General features: G+C 47.1%; 1 protein-coding gene across 8 annotated transcripts in view; it reads right to left on the reverse strand.

Annotated features, from left to right (window-relative positions):
• The window catches only part of ANGEL1 (angel homolog 1), a 31,578-nt gene extending 16,512 nt beyond the window's left edge, over positions 1 to 15,066 (reverse strand). Inside the window, exons 1-12 of one of the 8 annotated variants that reach the window (XM_055716154.1) lie at positions 14,519 to 14,658; positions 12,226 to 12,825; positions 11,473 to 11,699; positions 10,831 to 10,900; positions 9,984 to 10,417; positions 9,169 to 9,295; positions 8,244 to 8,354; positions 7,343 to 7,412; positions 6,753 to 6,916; positions 5,746 to 5,910; positions 4,651 to 4,742; positions 78 to 4,217 (exon numbers count right to left, since the gene is read on the reverse strand). In XM_055716154.1, the coding sequence (XP_055572129.1) occupies positions 4,651 to 4,742; positions 5,746 to 5,910; positions 6,753 to 6,916; positions 7,343 to 7,412; positions 8,244 to 8,354; positions 9,169 to 9,295; positions 9,984 to 10,417; positions 10,831 to 10,900; positions 11,473 to 11,699; positions 12,226 to 12,825; positions 14,519 to 14,582 (2,124 nt within the window). In that variant the 5' untranslated portion in view covers positions 14,583 to 14,658 and the 3' untranslated portion in view covers positions 78 to 4,217. Of the gene's footprint in view, positions 1 to 77; positions 4,743 to 5,745; positions 5,911 to 6,752; positions 6,934 to 7,342; positions 7,551 to 8,243; positions 8,355 to 9,168; positions 9,296 to 9,983; positions 10,418 to 10,830; positions 10,901 to 11,472; positions 11,700 to 12,225; positions 12,826 to 13,108; positions 14,204 to 14,518; positions 14,659 to 14,715; positions 14,866 to 14,992 lie in introns of those variants that run through there. The other 7 variants (XM_027804750.2, XM_055716156.1, XM_055716157.1 and 4 more) reach the window with 7 other exon arrangements.
• Positions 15,067 to 17,877: the final 2,811 nt, after the last annotated feature.

Consider the following 17,877-nt stretch of genomic DNA (forward strand, 5'->3'; position numbering starts at 1 on the left):
TCCCTCTTGGATCAGGCTTTCCCCCTGCTCCTGATAGTTCCTGCCGTTCTAGGCTTTGAAGTCAGAGATTACACTACTTGTACCTTAGTGAAAAACCTTTATTGTAGAAAGGATACACAACTCAGTGAAGCAGTAATTAAAAAAAAAAAAGAAACCGAGTCAGCTGCTATACTGGGAAGTCCAAGACTGCAGAAGTGCCTAAAAGCACATAGAAATCCATTCATTTCAGAGTGAGACTGAGCCTTAAGAGCACCATTCATGCAGAGACTGCAGGATTATGGAAGGCAAAGGCGTATGACACACTGTGGATAGCAGGCCATTACAGACATCAATTAACTCAGCTGAGTTGGCTTTCCCAGTCTGTATTTTTATTTTGGCAAAGAGTGACTACCATCCCATCTCCCACCTCATTCTGCGAGAGGAAGGGAGGAGAAGAATATCTTTAGAATAACTACTGTGTGCATCTACCCCCCTGTTCAGGACCAGCTCCCAGAAGCAGCCAATAACTGAATAAACTTAAGACTGGTGTAGAAGGCTTCCCATCCAGAAAGAAAAGGCTAAAAAACTAAATAACATTGCTAAGGCTTGAAGTCAAGTCTTTTTTTGTATTTAAAAGGAAAGACTGGATGGAACAAATGCATCTTTTGTTTTAGCACATGCCAGCATCTAGTCTAGTCCTCCCATTTGTCACCTCAGCACCTTGAAAAATGCTGTGTTTGTCTAACCAAAGTTAGGAAAAATTTTCCAGCTCTACTATACAGCATTCCTATTCCCTTAGAGCACAAGTATGTGCAATCTAGATCTGAAATAAAATAAATAAATATAAAAATAAATTTAAAAGAGCTTCAAGACTAGAATGGCATTTTCAGTGGAAGCTGATGGACAACTTGCCTCATCAGAAGCCAAATTTGTATGGCTGCCAAGAGGAAGGAGCTTGAGGCATGCCAGCTGTTAAATCAGTCATCTTGGTTATCATTATAGCAGGTGAGTTTTCTGTAGAAACTCAGCATCATACTTTGAAACACGCAGTACGTTCAACGGCAGTGATCATGCAGCTTGCCTATTTCAGTGTGATGGTACTAGGGGAAGCACTACAGGCCAAGCAGCTACAGGCTGGTAAGGAGCAGGTCACAGCCAGCAATTCAATTAACTTGCACAACAGGAAGCCTACTGAAAGCAGATGGTATCCTACTAAGGCTTGTGTTCTCCTCCTTTAAATGGCCCACAAAAGGCTGCATCTGCATTTGGATGAACCACGGATATGCCTGCAAATTCTTAACAGTACATCCAATAAGCTTTTATTACTGAGGTGGTGGCAATGGGAAAAGAAATTGCTCTGTAGCAACACCCTGCTTTGCAGACCGTTTGCCAACACCTCTCAGATACTATTAGAAGCAGGACACGTACCTTTATCTACTCTTAAAAAAAGATTCTCTCCGAGATGCTGAACTGTTCTTAGAGCCTCTAAGAGATGCCTCAGAGAAAAGGAACCAAGGCCCAGTATATTTCAGGGTTATCCTGTGCTTCACAGAGCAGGTGGCATACAAAACGCTAATGATAAATCTTAAAACTTTCTTTTTGTTATATAAAACAAGAGTTGTTCCTGTGTAAGTGTTGGTTTCAGACCTCTCACCCCTCCCACGTAATTCCTCAGGTGTGAGGGAACCCACTATTTTATGGCTTGATGCTATTTCAATGCTGAGTTTAGAAGACTTAGCCCTAAAGAAACCCAGCTTTTAACTAAAGAAATACAGCTGCAGAAAGAAATAAACATCAGTTAACTCAGAAAGATAACTGGAGATGGCAGTCATGGGAAAACAGCTGCTGGAGAGAGACCTCATAAGGAAAAGGCATGGAGAAAGATGACCTCAAGCAGCAGCCAAGTTTCGTTTATTAAGAAAAAGAAAAAAAGTGGAGCAATTATATTGTTTACCACTCCTCCCATCTCCCATGTAATTGGGAAAACTGATTATAAAGGGCACCCTCCTGAAGTGATGAACTTAAAACTCTGAGAAAGCGAAGGAAGTCCAACTTCTATCTAAATAGCATAACTAAAAACATCCTAGCAGCTGTGGTGCAGTCTAAGCTGTTGTCCAGCAAAGATACTTTGTCAAATACGTGTTTGCCTCTACAGCTGCACACTCCTGCAGTTTATAAGACTGGTAACAGGGTATGTGTACACACCACCAGCAGTCTCTGGCATCCCTTCCCCTAAGTACCAGTCTCCTTGAGCTCTACAGCGCTATCAAGATGGTGTAGATGATCCTACCTCTATGATACCTTTCCTTTCTGAGTATAGCAGATATTCCTGTTGTTCCACTTTCGTAACTGTTTACAGACCTCTGTAATTCATCAGAAAGCTGTGCTAATGACAGCTAGTCATGCATTTAGCTCAGGAAACAGTGTTAAGAGCGACATCTGGAATCTCAGTTCTGTGTCTTTCCACGAGTTACTCATTACCACAGCCTCTTTATTATATCACTCTGTGCTATTCTTAAAGCATCACAGAACACATTATTTTCTCCCTATAAATATATAATAGTTGCTATTTTAGAGGTAGGGACTCTTTTCCACCCAGCCCGCCTCCAAACTTCTATAGTACCCCACAGCCAGAAGCACTCGCAGGTCTCCAGATCCATTTGATGTTCAACTCCAAACTGCTCTAGAACACGGTTGTTTTTTCTTTCCTGAAACAGGCCAACTCTGTAAGGGTCTATACCGCAGCTTCAGGGCACTGATCAAAACCACCACAGCAATCAACTCTACAGCTCTGGCTTTGTGTGTCGCTAGCAGTGGTCCTGCATTTCTGCAATAGTTTCATCTATGAATGCCCAAGGAAGCATATAAGCCACAGCTTTGGGAGCTACAGGTCCCTCTGGGCATTTTCTAACCTTCAAAAAGAAGAATCAAGAGGACTTGCAGGCACTGTCTTGAGGTTTCTCAGCACGTGACTCTATATCCAGTGTTCAGCTACTGAACCATTTCAAGTTCATACCATACCATTTCATGTATTGAAAGAGAAAGCATTAACTTGACCTGTGGAACAGTAGCTTTTTCAACAAAATATAGCTGGAACCTTAAAACCTCCCTGAGAGATGCCTTAACACAAGTTAGCCAAAAGAAAAGTCAAGTCTTTGGTTTAAACAAAATGGAAGAAGCACTTGTGATGTTGAAGCACAGCTCCTCTGCCTCAGTTACATCCCAAGATTGGCAGGGTGCTTCGGCCAGCGCAGGGTCTCAACAGGTGGGTAGGAGGGCTGCTTTCACACACACCCCTCATCAACTGACCGTCAGACACAGCCAGCAATTACAACTGAAGCAGATAGCCCTAAGTGCCAACGCTATGGGTCACAGTGGTTTTTGTTTTGCTTTTGGTTGGTTGTTTTTAAACCTGTAGTGTCTTCCAAGTCTCCTATTACAATGTTAGCAGCTGGTGGCAGTTATCTGCAATCAGGCTGCTTTCTGTCAACCTCTTTTAAAGAGGCAGAAATAAACATGGGAGTTATGCTGGCAGAAAATAAAACTCTCAGTTCACTGATTTCCCCTTCCTTCACTCCCTTTACAAATACAACCACTTACAAAATCGGAATAAGGGTACTTGCAGAAATTAATGCAACTGTCAGATAAACACAGCCATAGAAATACACAGCTCTGCATTCCTCCCCATGTACACACACCAGTGCCACGCCAGAACCGTTACCTGTGAAACTAAGGGCAAACAACGCTGCAAACTTACTCACCCCCAGACTGCTGTTCACTTATACAGACTCCTGCATTTTATCCCAACTGGGGTAGCAAAAGCCATCCACACACCAACAGGAAAATACCACAGCACCTGGCAGGGGCAAGAACGGAATCTGCAGTCCTTGCATAATCACATGGGCACAGAACACAATCCCCCTGCCCATCACCCCTTGTTTCTGTACAGTTTACAGAAGTGAAATGTCAAAGATCAGCAGTACTTGCTTTCTTTGGGAGAAGGGGAAGGGTTCCTGAATGCAAACCACTTTGCAAACTCCTCTGGGATTCTGGGATGTGCTGGGAGACAACAGCTAGGCCCACTTCTTCCCTCTCTTCAACCCTCATTTACTACTACCTTGTGTAGCTGATTTGTCCTGTCCTCTTTCACATACCAACCAGCAAAGCCATGTTGGGCAAGTCCTCAGAGGGTTCAGCTGCCAGAAGCACAAGGTGCTGCGATTACTTTGTGGTTTTCTCTTAGATCAGAAAAAAAAAATTTTTCAATAAAGAAAGTAACGCTTAAAACATAAAAGTCCCCCAGTATAACCCAGGAAGAGAGAACAGTACTTCAAGTCTCCTCATACCTTCCTACAAAAACCAGAGGTGGGACCAGACTTCCCTACCTCATTTTTGAACAGAAGATTGATAATGTTTCTGTCAATATTGCTCCCATCTCTCACAGAAAAAAACTGAGCACCAAATGTCAGGCTGAACTGGGGAACCTGCCCTAGGAACAGGTACAGTTCTATTGGTTTTGTACTGGCCAAGCCTCTGCTGACAAAAGTACACTGACAGAATGCAAAAGGTACACTGGGATCCAAGCGACTGACAATCTCACTCCAAGTTAGTTCTCCCCTCCCTCCCAACACCTGTCAAAAGACAAAAGTCAGTTGTACAGGTTCTACCTACCTAAACATGGCTGGCTCCAGAAGAAGGCAGTAGCATGAACTTCAGTCTGGTGCAGGAGGATGCCACAGGTTGGCTATCTGACCCCTGGCAGGCTGAATGGGAATAGGAAGGGCACAGAGAAAGAGCAGGGCAAGGGACAAGTATCAGCTCTTCCATCTGACTGCTCTGCTGCCTTTCACATGCCTTCCACTTTCATCTCTCTCTTGGAACCTCCCAGAGCTATAGCCTCCTGGGTTGTCATGCCTTACAGGATCATTTTTTCTACCCAATATTCATAGGAAAAATATTTACAATCCTTCCAGTAAGTGCCAGACTAGGCACCGTTCTAAGACTGCTCGAAAGGAAGGGAGCCTTCCTCAAGGCTTTTGCTGCAGTTCTAGAGCTCCTGCGGGTAGCTCTGTAGAACCCCTGGCTTCATTCCTGGCAATCCCATTCCCTGGTCCATCAGTCACAGCAGGCAGCTTCTTGTAGAAACCGTTCAACTACACAAACCCTTCTTCCAGGAAGACAGCCCTTACACATTATTAAGTAAAAGCCGTTTCCAAGCAGAGAGCAGAGCCAACACTTTCAAAGGCAACATAACAACTAGTCCTGGAAGGAACATACTTCATAAACCATCACTGAGAAATTAAAAGAACCATTTTTTTGGTGTGAAAGACTGAAGGTGTATATACATCCCCTACTCCCTGGTAGCAATTACCTAACCAGAAGTAGGCAGCACTGCCCCTCTCTTTCCCAGCTGCTTGAAGATCTCACACAGGGACAAATAAACATGGGAGTTATGTGGGTTCCCGCAGCACTAAAACATCTGCTAAACAAAGCAGTGGAACAAGGATCCCTTTAAGGGATGGTAATGCCTGAATACACTGGAAGCCCACGGGGAACACAGCTCAGGTTTGCAGAGACCCACAAAACACCAACACAAAAAGCACTCCAACTTCCCCATGCCTGATTTTTGTGAAGGTGTGAGGGGAGAAAGGGAATTTTAGGGCATGACAGGGAAAAAAGTTTTCTTGCAAGCAGGTTGTGCAATCCAGAGCTTCAACTGCTGTACTCAGAACAGCTTTTCTTTAGGGAAAGGGAACCAAAACTAACCCTCTCTGAGGCTGGAGATCTCCAAGCCAAAGCTAGCCAACAGGCAGAGATGATCAGATGAGCAAAAAGGATTTGGTAAGCCATTTGCCAGCAACAGGACATCTTCAGAGAGAAGGGAAAGGCGGCCAAGCAGCTTCAGGGCTCCATCCTTGTACAGCCTTCGACCTGACAAAGAAAACAGAAAACAACAGAAAGAAGCATCAGCCAGAGATGGTGCTGTAGGTTAACTCTATACACTCACAGACGGATGCTCGTTGACACTTTCCTATTTGTTCCCTGATGAACGAAGACAGCCTGCACAAACACTGCATGCACCTTTGAGTCTAGATGTGAAAACAGTGAGCATCCTGTAACACTGCTGTTCCATGGCTTCATATTCTTGCAGGCACAGGAATCAAGTATGTACTAAATTCACCAGGCAGTTGCTTACATGGGAAGTTCTTTTCATGGTACTAAGTCCCAGTGATAGCTTCACATTCTCCCCTCAGGAGGAATCCATCTCTTCATTCCTAACCTCCTCCCCAAAACTGATTCCAACACGATCCAAATCAGCCGAGAGACAGTTCCTGGATGCAATTACATGCAGTCTTTCACCAACGTAACTCCTGTTTCAGGTAGCAGAGGGGTGGTGCCATGGTAAGGTAACCCAGAGACACCACCTTCTAAGGCCAGTGTGTGGTCTCAGTCAGACAGAAGTCCAAGCCTTGAACTTAAGAAGCCAGCAACGCCTGTTACCAGGAGCACAAGATACTTATATAAAAGAACAGAATTCACCCTGTTCTAGCTTCCTCAAAAGTCTACGTGAACCTAAGCTAAGCAGCTTCAGTTTTTCCACAGCAAAAATAAACAGCGTCTTCTCATGATACTTGAGCAAATGCTGCTGCCACTTAGTGCATCACTTCAGCCAATGTCACACCGTGTAGATCCACCCCACCAAGCTGCATTCTGGCATGGCTCACAGCCCTCTCCCAACATCACAGGGATAAGCCCCGCACCGCCACACTCACCTCCCCTGTTCCCATTCTCCACAGGCTCTGCTGAGTAGAAGATATAATCAACAGTGGCTCCAAGCCCCATGGGCATCGTGGTGACCTCTGGGCGTCCCTTCTGTGGCAGGAAGTGGCTGTAGACAGAAGTCAGCTTGAGGCCGTGCTGGATAACACCTGAAGACCTGCACATGAAGAGCCACTGTTTGCCAAGGAAGGAAAGAGAACGATGCAGTGTTCAGTACTGCAGTCACAGCTGAATTTGGATGTTCCCTTGCTGATGCAACTGACCAAACTGTTTCTACTTTATGAACAGTCCTTCAGAATCATTCACTCCACTTACACCAAAACCAAAGCAGACTATGAACTTTCTTTGTCTCCAATACCCAGTTCTGTCTATGGCCTTCATTCTTGACTTCACCAGCACGATGCTGACAGAACAGTGCCCAGCTGCTGGGACAACCCTAGGTGGACCTGACCCTTCCAGACAGCTCTCCTTACTCTCTTCCACCCCCACATTCCTTTCAGCCTTTACTTCAGCCAGATTTTCAGTGCTCAGGAAAGCAAGAACGGGTTTGAAGAGTGGGGCCGTTGAAGGTGCACCAAATTACCTTGGGACAAATGGCTGGGGATCAGGGTCTTTCACCATGGCAGCAGGCTTGGGCCAGTTTGCAGGGCGGTCTGCAAAGGAGCAAAGAGATTCCAGCCAGACCTACACAGATCCTGGAACAGGCTGCTCATCCCAAGTCTGAGAAGCTTCTCCTGAGACCAACGAATCTTTTTGCCCAAGAAGAGCAGATAGCTTCCAGTCACAGGCACCTTAAAGAAAAATATTCACAGGAAACCCCAACTCTAAGACTAACAGGAACATCCTGTGAGCAGATCAGTGCAAACAACTGAGAAGTCATATTCTATCCTGCTAAGGACATGTCCTTAAAGCATTTAATATTATCAGCGCTCAGGGTACTTCAACCTTTGCTCTCAAAGGAAGTTCATTTGCCTTAGCCTACAGCTTACTCTAAGGGTGTCTAGAAAGGCAGAACAGGCACGGAAAGAGCAGAACCCGCCATGCCACAAGGCCCAGAGGTAAGGCAGTGTCTACTGAGTACCAGCCTCCAGAGACATCTATGTTGGGGCCACTGTGACATTACAGTCTTCAGGTTTATTCTACCCCACCAAAAATCCTGAGGCAGAAAAAAAGCAAAATATTTTTTTATATATATATATATATATATATATATATATATATATACACACACACACATATTTCACTTTATAAGAAACAGCCTCTAAAAGAGGCTGAATCTCAGTGCATCTCAAGGAACACAGTCAGCATGTAAGAGGGTGGTAAGATTGTACTCCTCTGAGCTCTCGTGGAATCCATTAGTAACCACACACCCACAGAAGGCACCCTTCTGCCTTCCCCTTTTCTCACAAGGCATTGCCTCCACCTCACATTTTCATCAAAACCAAGCTAGGAGAGTCACAAGCTGAAAAATATTCCATTAATACCTGGTTTAGCATCTGTCACACCTTCCAAGAGGTCCAGCTGTGGTGGTCGTTCACAAGCAACATCACAAAAACGAAACTGGAGCAAGAAGTCCCGGCTGTACTTACGTCTGCCTGCAGAGAAAAATACATGTTAAAAGAAGAAAATAACTGCAGCAAAGTCACATCTACAGGGAACATCTGCACACTCTTTAGTCCTTTAGACCTCTTAAGTTTAAGAGAGGTTTTTGTGCCCAAGCACCCTGACCCCATGAGAATGGGAATCACTTAATAACCTAAATGTAGAACAGAAGAGATGAGTAAATGTAGAACAAAGCACAGTTATTGTTACCCCCTTAGCTAACGCAACAGTCATGGTCAGCACCTTGATGAAACAAATCATGTCCCCTCTGAGACAAGGGACTTCAAAGCAGACCAGTTAGTATGCAACTCAAGGAAATGTCTGCCAAAAAAGAAAAAAGACCTCTAGAGATCATGTTGAATACAACTTCTACAATCAAGATTCCAACAAAAGCTATTTAGTGTGGGCTTCTTTTTTTTTTTTAATCCTAAGGACAGCAGAGAACAGTCATGATAGTAACTAGGCCCTTAAGAATGATTTGCTAATAGCGGTGTGCAAATACTGCCCAAAACTGCTCCCACAAACACGTGCAGCTGAAAGCTGTGGCTGCTGAACATGGTTTACAACTGCACAAAAGCCTAAGTATGGGAATATGAAAGAGAGAGGGAAACATTTAGCTCCTGACTAGAGAAAGAAAATGGCAGAAACTGGGCTACAGCAATAGACTCCAAAAAAATTATAACCAAGGAAATGGATAAAAGAGAATATTTGCTGTCTCATGCAACACACGCCCAAGCCAGAGACAGCAAGGGCCACAAACTGTCCATCTTCATCAAATTCATGTTCTCAGCGCACACTGGAGCTCACCTGGTTTCTTTGGCTGGCACAGGGTGACATATTGGCAGTTGTCTGTTACACCCAGTGAGCTTGGCCACAGTGGAGTCAGCAGTTTCCGTGAATACCACTGTTGGGAAAAGTCTTCCTGACCAGACACCTGCAAGGAGGCCAGAAACAGGGAGAGGAAATATCAGCACACCGAGCAGAACTTTTGCAAGATAGAGACAATGTACATACATACACTTGCCAAGAGCAAGACAGGAGAATGCCCTCATAGAAAGGCATGACCTAAACTATTCAGAATATGGTGCAGATATAACCCTTCAGCTGTGGGGGATAGATACAATTAGCTAAAAGTCACTTGACCAGATACTTTGCAGGCATCTATTATTGAACTGATGATTTAGCTTGAAAGCTAATGTTGTATTTGATCATGGATACACAGTAACAGGTAACAAGAAACTCTAACACAGGTGCTCATTTCAAACCATTTTCAGATCAGACATCCACATAAAATTTCACTAAGTCTTGGTGGAGTTGTGCTTCCCTACACTTCCAGTCACGCAAGAGCAAAAATCCCACAGAAAGGGAAAACAAGGACCTGAAATTAAGTGGTCTCTTTTTAACTGGTCTGCCTCAAGAGAAACCAAAAAAGCGGTGGCGGAAACAACACACACACATTTGTCGGTTTCTTTCCCAGCAGTACTGGAGGCATCGGGGAAGGCTGCTGAGTAACTGAATTCAGGATCTGGACTACCTCCTTACAAGAGAAAGAATGCAGCCATGCATTTCTCTAGCAGCACGCAATAAAGAACTACCCAATCTCAGTTCTGGCTGGTACCTACCTTCCAGGCTGGCATCCCATGGTAGGAAAGTTCACCGTTCCGGATGAATTTGTAGAGTGGAGAATCAGGTACAGAGTTCAGGTCTCCACATAAGATGACAGGATAGTGGCTGCCTTCAGCAGTTCTTGCAACCTTGTCAATCTCTGCTAGAAGCAAGGCCATCTGGGCCAGTTTGATATCTCCCCGCCGGGGATTGAACAAAACATGAGTGTTGGCCACACACAAAGGACTGACTGCCTTCAGATCTAGGCCCTCTGGAAGCAGAGGCTGTAGCAGCAGCACCAAGCCCACGTTATCCCGATTGAGGACATCTAGGCCAGGGCGGAAGTATTCTATGGGGCTGAGGCTGATCAGCTGGAACCTGCTGTGCTTATAGCACACTGCACAGCCATCTGTCTTCGTCCCAGTTCTCCGTTTATAGACGCACGCAAAGCCTGAAAAGAAACCATCACCTATTAAAAGGATTATCCAGTCACTACTTCAGGTTCCCCCCATCTGCTGGGGAGTTCAGCAAGTCTGTGTAGCAGAAGAGGTTCTCACTACATTTGGGCACAGCATTATACCCAATTCTCAGTTATATTATACCCAAATCACAGTTTACCATTTATCGTTGAGGACATTTTCCCTCTTCTTGTCCTTACAGGACTCTGATCTGTCAATTCTGAGAAAGATCAGTTACAAAACAAAGGGTAATGGTCTAGGCAGACAGTTCAAAAGTAGGGCCAGCAGTCACCCAACAAAGACGATGAGCTCTCTCAAGACCAAGTGCTTTGAAGACGTTAAGTAGGAAGCACTGCTTGGCCAGTTCCATGAACTGGAGGTACAGACACACAAAAGCAGGACATACCCATCTCCTTGAACGCCGGTTCCAGCTGCTCACAGTAATGGTTCTCTTGCACCTCCTGGAGACACAGAACCTAGAAGGAAGGCAGAGACCTCACTCGCTCCACCATTATTTGCTAGTAACCACGTCCACTCACATGTCAACCCTGCAACCAAGAAGGTCATCACTGCAACTCTGTCCTGTATTCCCAGATTGAGAGCAGTAACTTTCTGGGTCACATTAATTTACCACTCAGTTTTCCAGTGATGAGGCAGGAGATCCTTCATCAAAGAGGACTCAAAGAATAAAGTCATGAAGTCCTCTTCCATGCAGGCTTCCCCTCCTGTGCTGCCTCATAAACCTGGTTCTTTTCTCCCCAAACACACATTATCTCTTCTTCCTCTACTTCTGCTGCTTAAAGAAGTTAAGCCCTGCCATCAAAGTATGACCATTTTCTACAGTAACACAGTAAAAGCAAGAGACACACCAAAAAAACATACACACAAGGCCTCAAGTACTCTCAGAGGAATCGGTGTTCAGTTACCAAGCAGGCAGTATCTTCCCAGGACTTCCCCCCCATCTTTCCCTCCCCCTAAATACTGTTAGATCAAACAAGGAATTCAAATTCTGGTGACACTGATGTGGGAAGGGCTCTGTCATACTCACATCAGGATCCCAGTGCTGGATCTCCTGCAAAAGATTTGGAAGGCGGTAGTTCCAGTTCAGGATGTCTGGATGACAGTGTAAGTAGAGTTCAAAGCCCTGCTCCACCAGGTCCTGAGCAAGGATGTTGTAAGACATGACTCGAAATTCGAAGAGAGGAGTGTTTTTCGAGACCTCCTCTAGCATACAGGGCTGGACAGAAAGATCTTCCCAGTCTCTCCATAAAATCTCTATACGCAAGAGACAAAAAGCCAAGTTACAGCTCTGCTGGGTACCCTGCTGATAATTTTGTTCTCCTTGGGATGCAGGAAATAGCCATTTTCATTCTCTAAGCCAGGGCGTTCTACCCTCTGAGCAAACCCTCACCTGCTCTGGTTTTCAGGTGCTCTTTTTGCCTTTGGATAGTTGTCAATGGGGACGGCATAATAGTCCAGAGTCAAGCATACTGAAACACTTGACCAGTTTTGGGGTGCTTTTAACATTATAAAGCCAGCACTTGAGAACACTTCCTGGGAAATGAACATATATTGATGTTCACACCAGACAATCTAATAGCACAGAGACTACTAGCTGTGACCAGCCCTCCCTCAGCAAAAACTCACTTTCTAGTTTTCACTAGCAGATCCTGTCAATTCTGCATGGACAGATACAATCAATGTCTTACTGAAAGCAAGCACAGACACAATAAACTGACCACATTCACTACAAATACAAATCCCAAACTGAACGTTAGATTCAGGGCTGTTAACTACTGACCATGGTAGGGTACCTCTGTCAGGAGAGGACAAAATTGTACTGTATCCTGAATGGGCCAGGCTGGGGGCTTCACTGGCACTGGCTTTGCATCACATGCTAAACTCCAGGCCAGCACAGCTGGGTCTTCATTCTGCACTTCTACACCGATAGCAGCACAGCCAGCTATCTGGTGATCCGTCTGTGGCACCACAGTCGCCCAAGAGGCGCTGCCTGTTACAGCCACTGCTTCCTCTGCTGGTGATTTTGCCAGTTCAGTCACTGCATCATCTTGCGGTTCTGAAGAAGCCAAGCCGTGTAGCTCTGTGAGCTGCTGACCAGGGCACTGCGTGACTTCTGGAGCTGAACTCAGGTCACTGAGGCTAGTCATCAATAGCTCTGAACCTTCTAACCAGTCACTAGTGAGCGTAACTGATACTTTCCCCACTGCCGGAACTCTCTCACTGTCTGGTAAGTTCCCTGCTCCTTCCTCCAGCCACTGCTGGAGAAGAGCTTCTTGTTCTTCTGGGACTGAACTTCCTCTGGTCGCAGCAAAGACACCTTCTATCTGGGTGGACGTGCTCTTCGCCAGAAGCACATTCTTTCGACAGGTAAAGAAAGCATCTGCCATTAAAACAAACAAAACCAACATAAGACAGATGGAAATCCTTTCTAAATCACTCATTTTCCTATAGATTTGCTGTAACACTGTGCAATACAACCATTCAGTACGGCAACCCAAATAAATGACTTCTCTGAAGAAAACCAGTTACAGTCTGAATAACTTACCCTGCCTCCTCCTGAATGTGTGGCCACAGTCCAATTCTAGTAACACTATTCAAAGTCACTGAAACTATACAGGATGGCAATGGCTTTACCAGCTCTAGGGAATGCAGTTCTAACTTACGCAGCGCCACGGCCCATCAGCCAAGCTAAAAGGCCTTGTGGAAACTATCAGCACTCAGCAACAGAGGTAAAGGCACAGTCTGTAGAAGTTAGCTGATGGAGTGTATGGGCTAAGAAGCCAAGCTCTTGTAGATCACCACTTGGAGCAAGTTTCTTCCCAGGGACTGAGTAAGAAAGTAGTGCTCAGCTAAAAGGATAAAACATATCACAAAATGTGTCAGAGAAGAAAATCTGTTCTGTTATTAAGACGTAAAAAATAGACACAGAGGGACCAATGTGTGCAGTCAAGAGCCTTATTTGAGAGAATATACGCACAGAAGAACTATGGATCACCTGATGACTGACATCTGTAAACTTACTAAGTTAATGACTTACTAAGACAAAGTAAGACATTAAAAAAATCCCTGTTGTTAATGTCACGCTTCAATATATGAATACTGGTGGGGTAAAGCAGAAAAAGACTGGGACTCTTTATTTGCATCTATACAAGAGTTGATGGCATTTACATTTTGCTATGAATTCTGTGCAGACACTACTCCCTACCATTGACTAGCAATTTCTGTTTCTACAAATCACTTTTTCTCTGCTGTCACTGTGCCAGTCAGCCACAGCAGTAACATACAGGAGTCAGCAACATCCCTGTGCGCTTTTACTGTACACTGCGCGCCAAAGCTTTCTGTAGGTGTCAGAAACGGAGCTTTACAAACCACAGTCCCCTCTGTAGTTTTGTAACTAAGCTGACGAACATCAAAAACACCAACGCACCAAGGTAATTATTTTCACACAACGCCAGCCAGGCTGTGACAAGAGCCTGTTACTGCAGAACAAGAGCTGAATGTGAGAGGACTCAAGCTGCTCGCAGCAGCTGCCACAGGCCCGGGGGCAGGTTCGGGCAGAAGGGCGGCTTTGCCCCACCGCAGTCACCAGGGGCTGTGAAGAAGCAGCAGGGTCTCGGAGCTCTGAGCAATGCTGATGCGCACAAAGCCCACCCATGAGCCACCCGCAGGTCCTTGTGGAGGCACAGGCCTCCGCGCAGCGCAGCTCCACAGATCCGCCCTGGCCTGCAGCGCAAGCGCGGGCGGGAGGCTGCAGCCCCACGCACCCCGCCACCTGCACTGCGCCGCAGCAGCCGGCAGCTGTCCCCAGCCCGGCCCCAGCAGCCGCCCGGCCCCAGCAGCCCCGGCCCGGCACCGCCGCCCGCGGGCAGCGGCCCCGGGCCCGCCCGCCGCGCCTCTGCCCAGGCCGGGCGACCCGGCGGGCCGCGGCGCTACGCGAGGGCGCTGGCTGCCGGCCGCCCAGGCCCCCCGGGCCGTAACGCCTCAGGCCGGGCCGCGGGGAGCCGAGGGGCACCCGCCCCCCGCTCCTGCCGGCCCCCGCCGCCGCCGCCGCCACCCGCCCGGGGCCGGGTTACCTCGGAGGGCCCGGAGGAGCCGCGCCGCCGGCAGCAGCACGTAGCAGAGCACGGTGCCGATCATACCGCCCGGCGCTGCACGGCCTCCGCCGCCCCCGGCCCGGCCCCAGCGAGGCGACGCGACGCGCCGGCCCCGCCTCAGCAACGACCTGACGGCGCGGCCGCGGTGCGGGCCCCGCCATTGCGCACGCACTCACCGCGGCGGGCCGGCTCCGCGCTGGGGCCGCGCTAGGGACGGCCGGGGCCTAGCGGGCGGCTGCGGCCTGGAGGGCGGCTACGGCCCGGCCTGACGCTGCTGTGGGGCCGCCCCCTCGCTGCGGGCCCGGCCGGGGTGGGGCGGCCTGGGCCGCTGTGGGGCAGGGGCGCGGCCGGGGTTCGGGAGCTGTGACCCCGGGCGGGATGACGTGACCCCGGGCGGGATGCCGGCAGCTGTCTGGCCCTGCCACCCTGAAAAATGCGTTTTCAGACGCGCACCTGCCATCCTGCAGAAATCTAAACAGAAAGGAAAATTTCCAGGAGTTTTTTCCCACCTGGAAAGCCACGGAGCAAATAAAGGCCCATTTGCTCCGGATGAGTTAATAATTACACAGGTTTTGCAAACGCGGGTGACAACAGCCAAGGTGCTGCAGCCGGGTGCTGGTGTGACGGTGAGATGCGGGCCAGGCTCCCTCAGTCGTAGCAGCCCTGCAAAACCAGCCCCTCACACCCCGCTGTCAGCATGCCGTGGCCTGTGCAAGCCGAGACCTGTTGCGTGCTGAAAGCGGACGGTTTCATGTGAAAAGAGAAGTCCTGGTTGAAGTCCATGTTGTTAATGTTTTGCTTCATCCCATGTTCAAATGTGTACAACACCCAAAGGAAAACAGATCACACTGAATGCGGCTACAGCTTTTTACACCGAACAGGCTCTTCTAATGTGGGATCTCGGTGGCCACCTTCCAAACTCTAAGATGGGCACTTGCAACGAAGTCAACACCCATGCCAACCCTGCCTTTTGTGCTGACGAGTGCAGCCAAACTGCTCCCTTGTTGACCAGCTGCTGTCTCACAGGTTATACTGAGACCGAATAGTTTTTGGGGGACAACCTGCCTCTTTCTTACCCTATTTGTGTACGGTGATTAGCAAAATGGCCATCCACAGGTAGTATGTGAGCTGATATTATAATGTATATAAATAGCCCCACCAGTCTCATTTTCAAATCCCCAGTTATAAAACACGGCAGAGCATAGACACAGTGACTTGTCTCAAGTCTCATGGATGTCCCACAGATGCCTCTGGCAACGCACAGAACTGGGCTGTGGTCTCCCATCTCCTGCTGCAGTAAGCAAATCTCTAGAAACCATCGTTGGTTACTAGTCAGAAAATGGAGGGTGTTCTCCAGAGGAAGGATCTGCAACGTTAAGGGCCGATGACTCGGGCAATTAAAACAAGGGTATTCTTTAAAAGGAAAGGTCTAAGAAAGTGTCTTCATACCCAACCCACATTAAGATAACCAGACTGAAATCAGAGAAGAATGTTAGCCGGTGCCACAAACAAGCAAGTATGCAGATAGCCACAGTTGTTTGGCCTACACTAGAAAAAATATTTACAAACTTTGGCAATAAAATCAAAGCTGACAACGATCCTCTGCTTCAGGGTCAAACCTTCCACTGGCTTTTGTGGCATTTTGTTCTGTATCTGAATATAACCCTACCATGGTCTCTAGTGACTGGACTACTTGAGAACTATGAGAACTATGTAGAAACTTGGGGAATCAAACCACCAAAAATACCCTATCCTTGGGGAAATGGATTTTGTCTTCCTCTCCGTACAGCCCATATTACACCATGTAGGCTACATAAACTTCAAAGTGTGTACAAAAGATTAGGTTCACTGAGCATCACCCATAACGGAGAGATTTCTAATTGTATGTGTTAGTCAACCTTTATCAGAAAGCCTCTTGTGTTACAGTTTTGGTTTTAGCCCCTTAGGAAAGGTCACAAAGTCCTCAGTATAAATGATGTAAAATAATAAGCACTGAACCAGTTTTGGCACCAACAGTAGCTGGTGGGATGAATGAGTACTTGATTCGAGGCCCCATTAAGTGCTGACATGTTTACAAGCCACAGTTTATTACCGAACGTGCCGGGAATTTGGCAGTAGGGAAGTCTGAAGCTGTTCAAGGCTAATAAGGCAAATACATTCCTTCTAGCCTCATCTCCTTTAAGACCATAACAGCCACAGCGTGGCTTTCTCATGAAATTGTACAAACTGGAATACAAACTCAAAGGAGAGGAGAACTCTTCACAGCAGCCTGGCACAACTCTGGTATATCTGGGGGGGTTCATGGCCAAACCCGCAGCTGTTCTTTTCTCAGTTACGAGCAAGTTGATGGGATCCCAGAGTGACAGGGTTTCCAGCACTGAATGTGCCCCCCTTGGAGTTGGAAGGTGCAGGTGAGGGCACAGGAGAAGGGGGGTGGCCAGATGGGGTAGCTGCAGGCTCCACAGGGCTTTCTCGTGACACCTGGCCAGTCCCTGCAAGCAGGAAATGGGATTCTCCTGTTTGTAGGCAGCGTAAACCAAGAACACAGATCTTACAAGTGGCACCATTCCTACTGGAAATGTTTTAATCGTAGCCAAGCGGCTGCGCTTTTTGTGTGTAGGTGTGAGGAACTTACAGGGCTTAGGAGGTGGCTGTGAACTCCTCATTTACGGAAGAGAAAAAGTAAATGAACCCACCGCTCACTGGTGGTGACACAAAGAATGAGTCTGAGAAGGACACAGGTGCGGTGTTTAGTTCCTAGCGAACTCACTTCAAAACTAGTCAGAAACGGCCAATGGAAAATCACCAGCACCCAAGAGGAACAGCTGCTGCAGCAGGCTGATCGCCAGGTGGGAAGGCTTCCCTTCCCCAGGCCAGGCGGCAGCAAGGAGAAAGGTGGCAAGCGGGGACCCAGGGTGCCAGTGCCCAGAGGTGGGAGCTGCCATCCGGGAGCGGCTTGGAAAAAACAAAATGCATCAGAAGAGGGCTTGCTAGTACCAGCCTCCAACAACTGGTTGTTTTGCTTTTTTCTCCATCTAAATTATTCATATTAGGATGGAAGGGAAAAAAATCAGTATTTTATTTATTTTTTCCACAAATATCTAACATTTTTTTTTACAATTTCTCTAGAAGTCTTTTGATATCCACAGTGGCATGTCTTAAAATAGGAGATAAAGATCTGATACCCTTGACTAGATGAGCAAGCTAAGGCACACACAGTTTTTTCCAAACCACAATAAACCTGATTTCTCAGTTTTTCAGTAGGTGAAAGCATTTAGGATATTAGTTCCTAAATACTTTGCTTAGACACAAAGTCACGTCTCACAGCCATTTCCTTA

The sequence above is a fragment of the Falco cherrug genome, chromosome 7, assembly GCF_023634085.1.
Source record: "Falco cherrug isolate bFalChe1 chromosome 7, bFalChe1.pri, whole genome shotgun sequence".
NCBI classification, from domain to species: Eukaryota; Metazoa; Chordata; class Aves; order Falconiformes; family Falconidae; genus Falco; species Falco cherrug.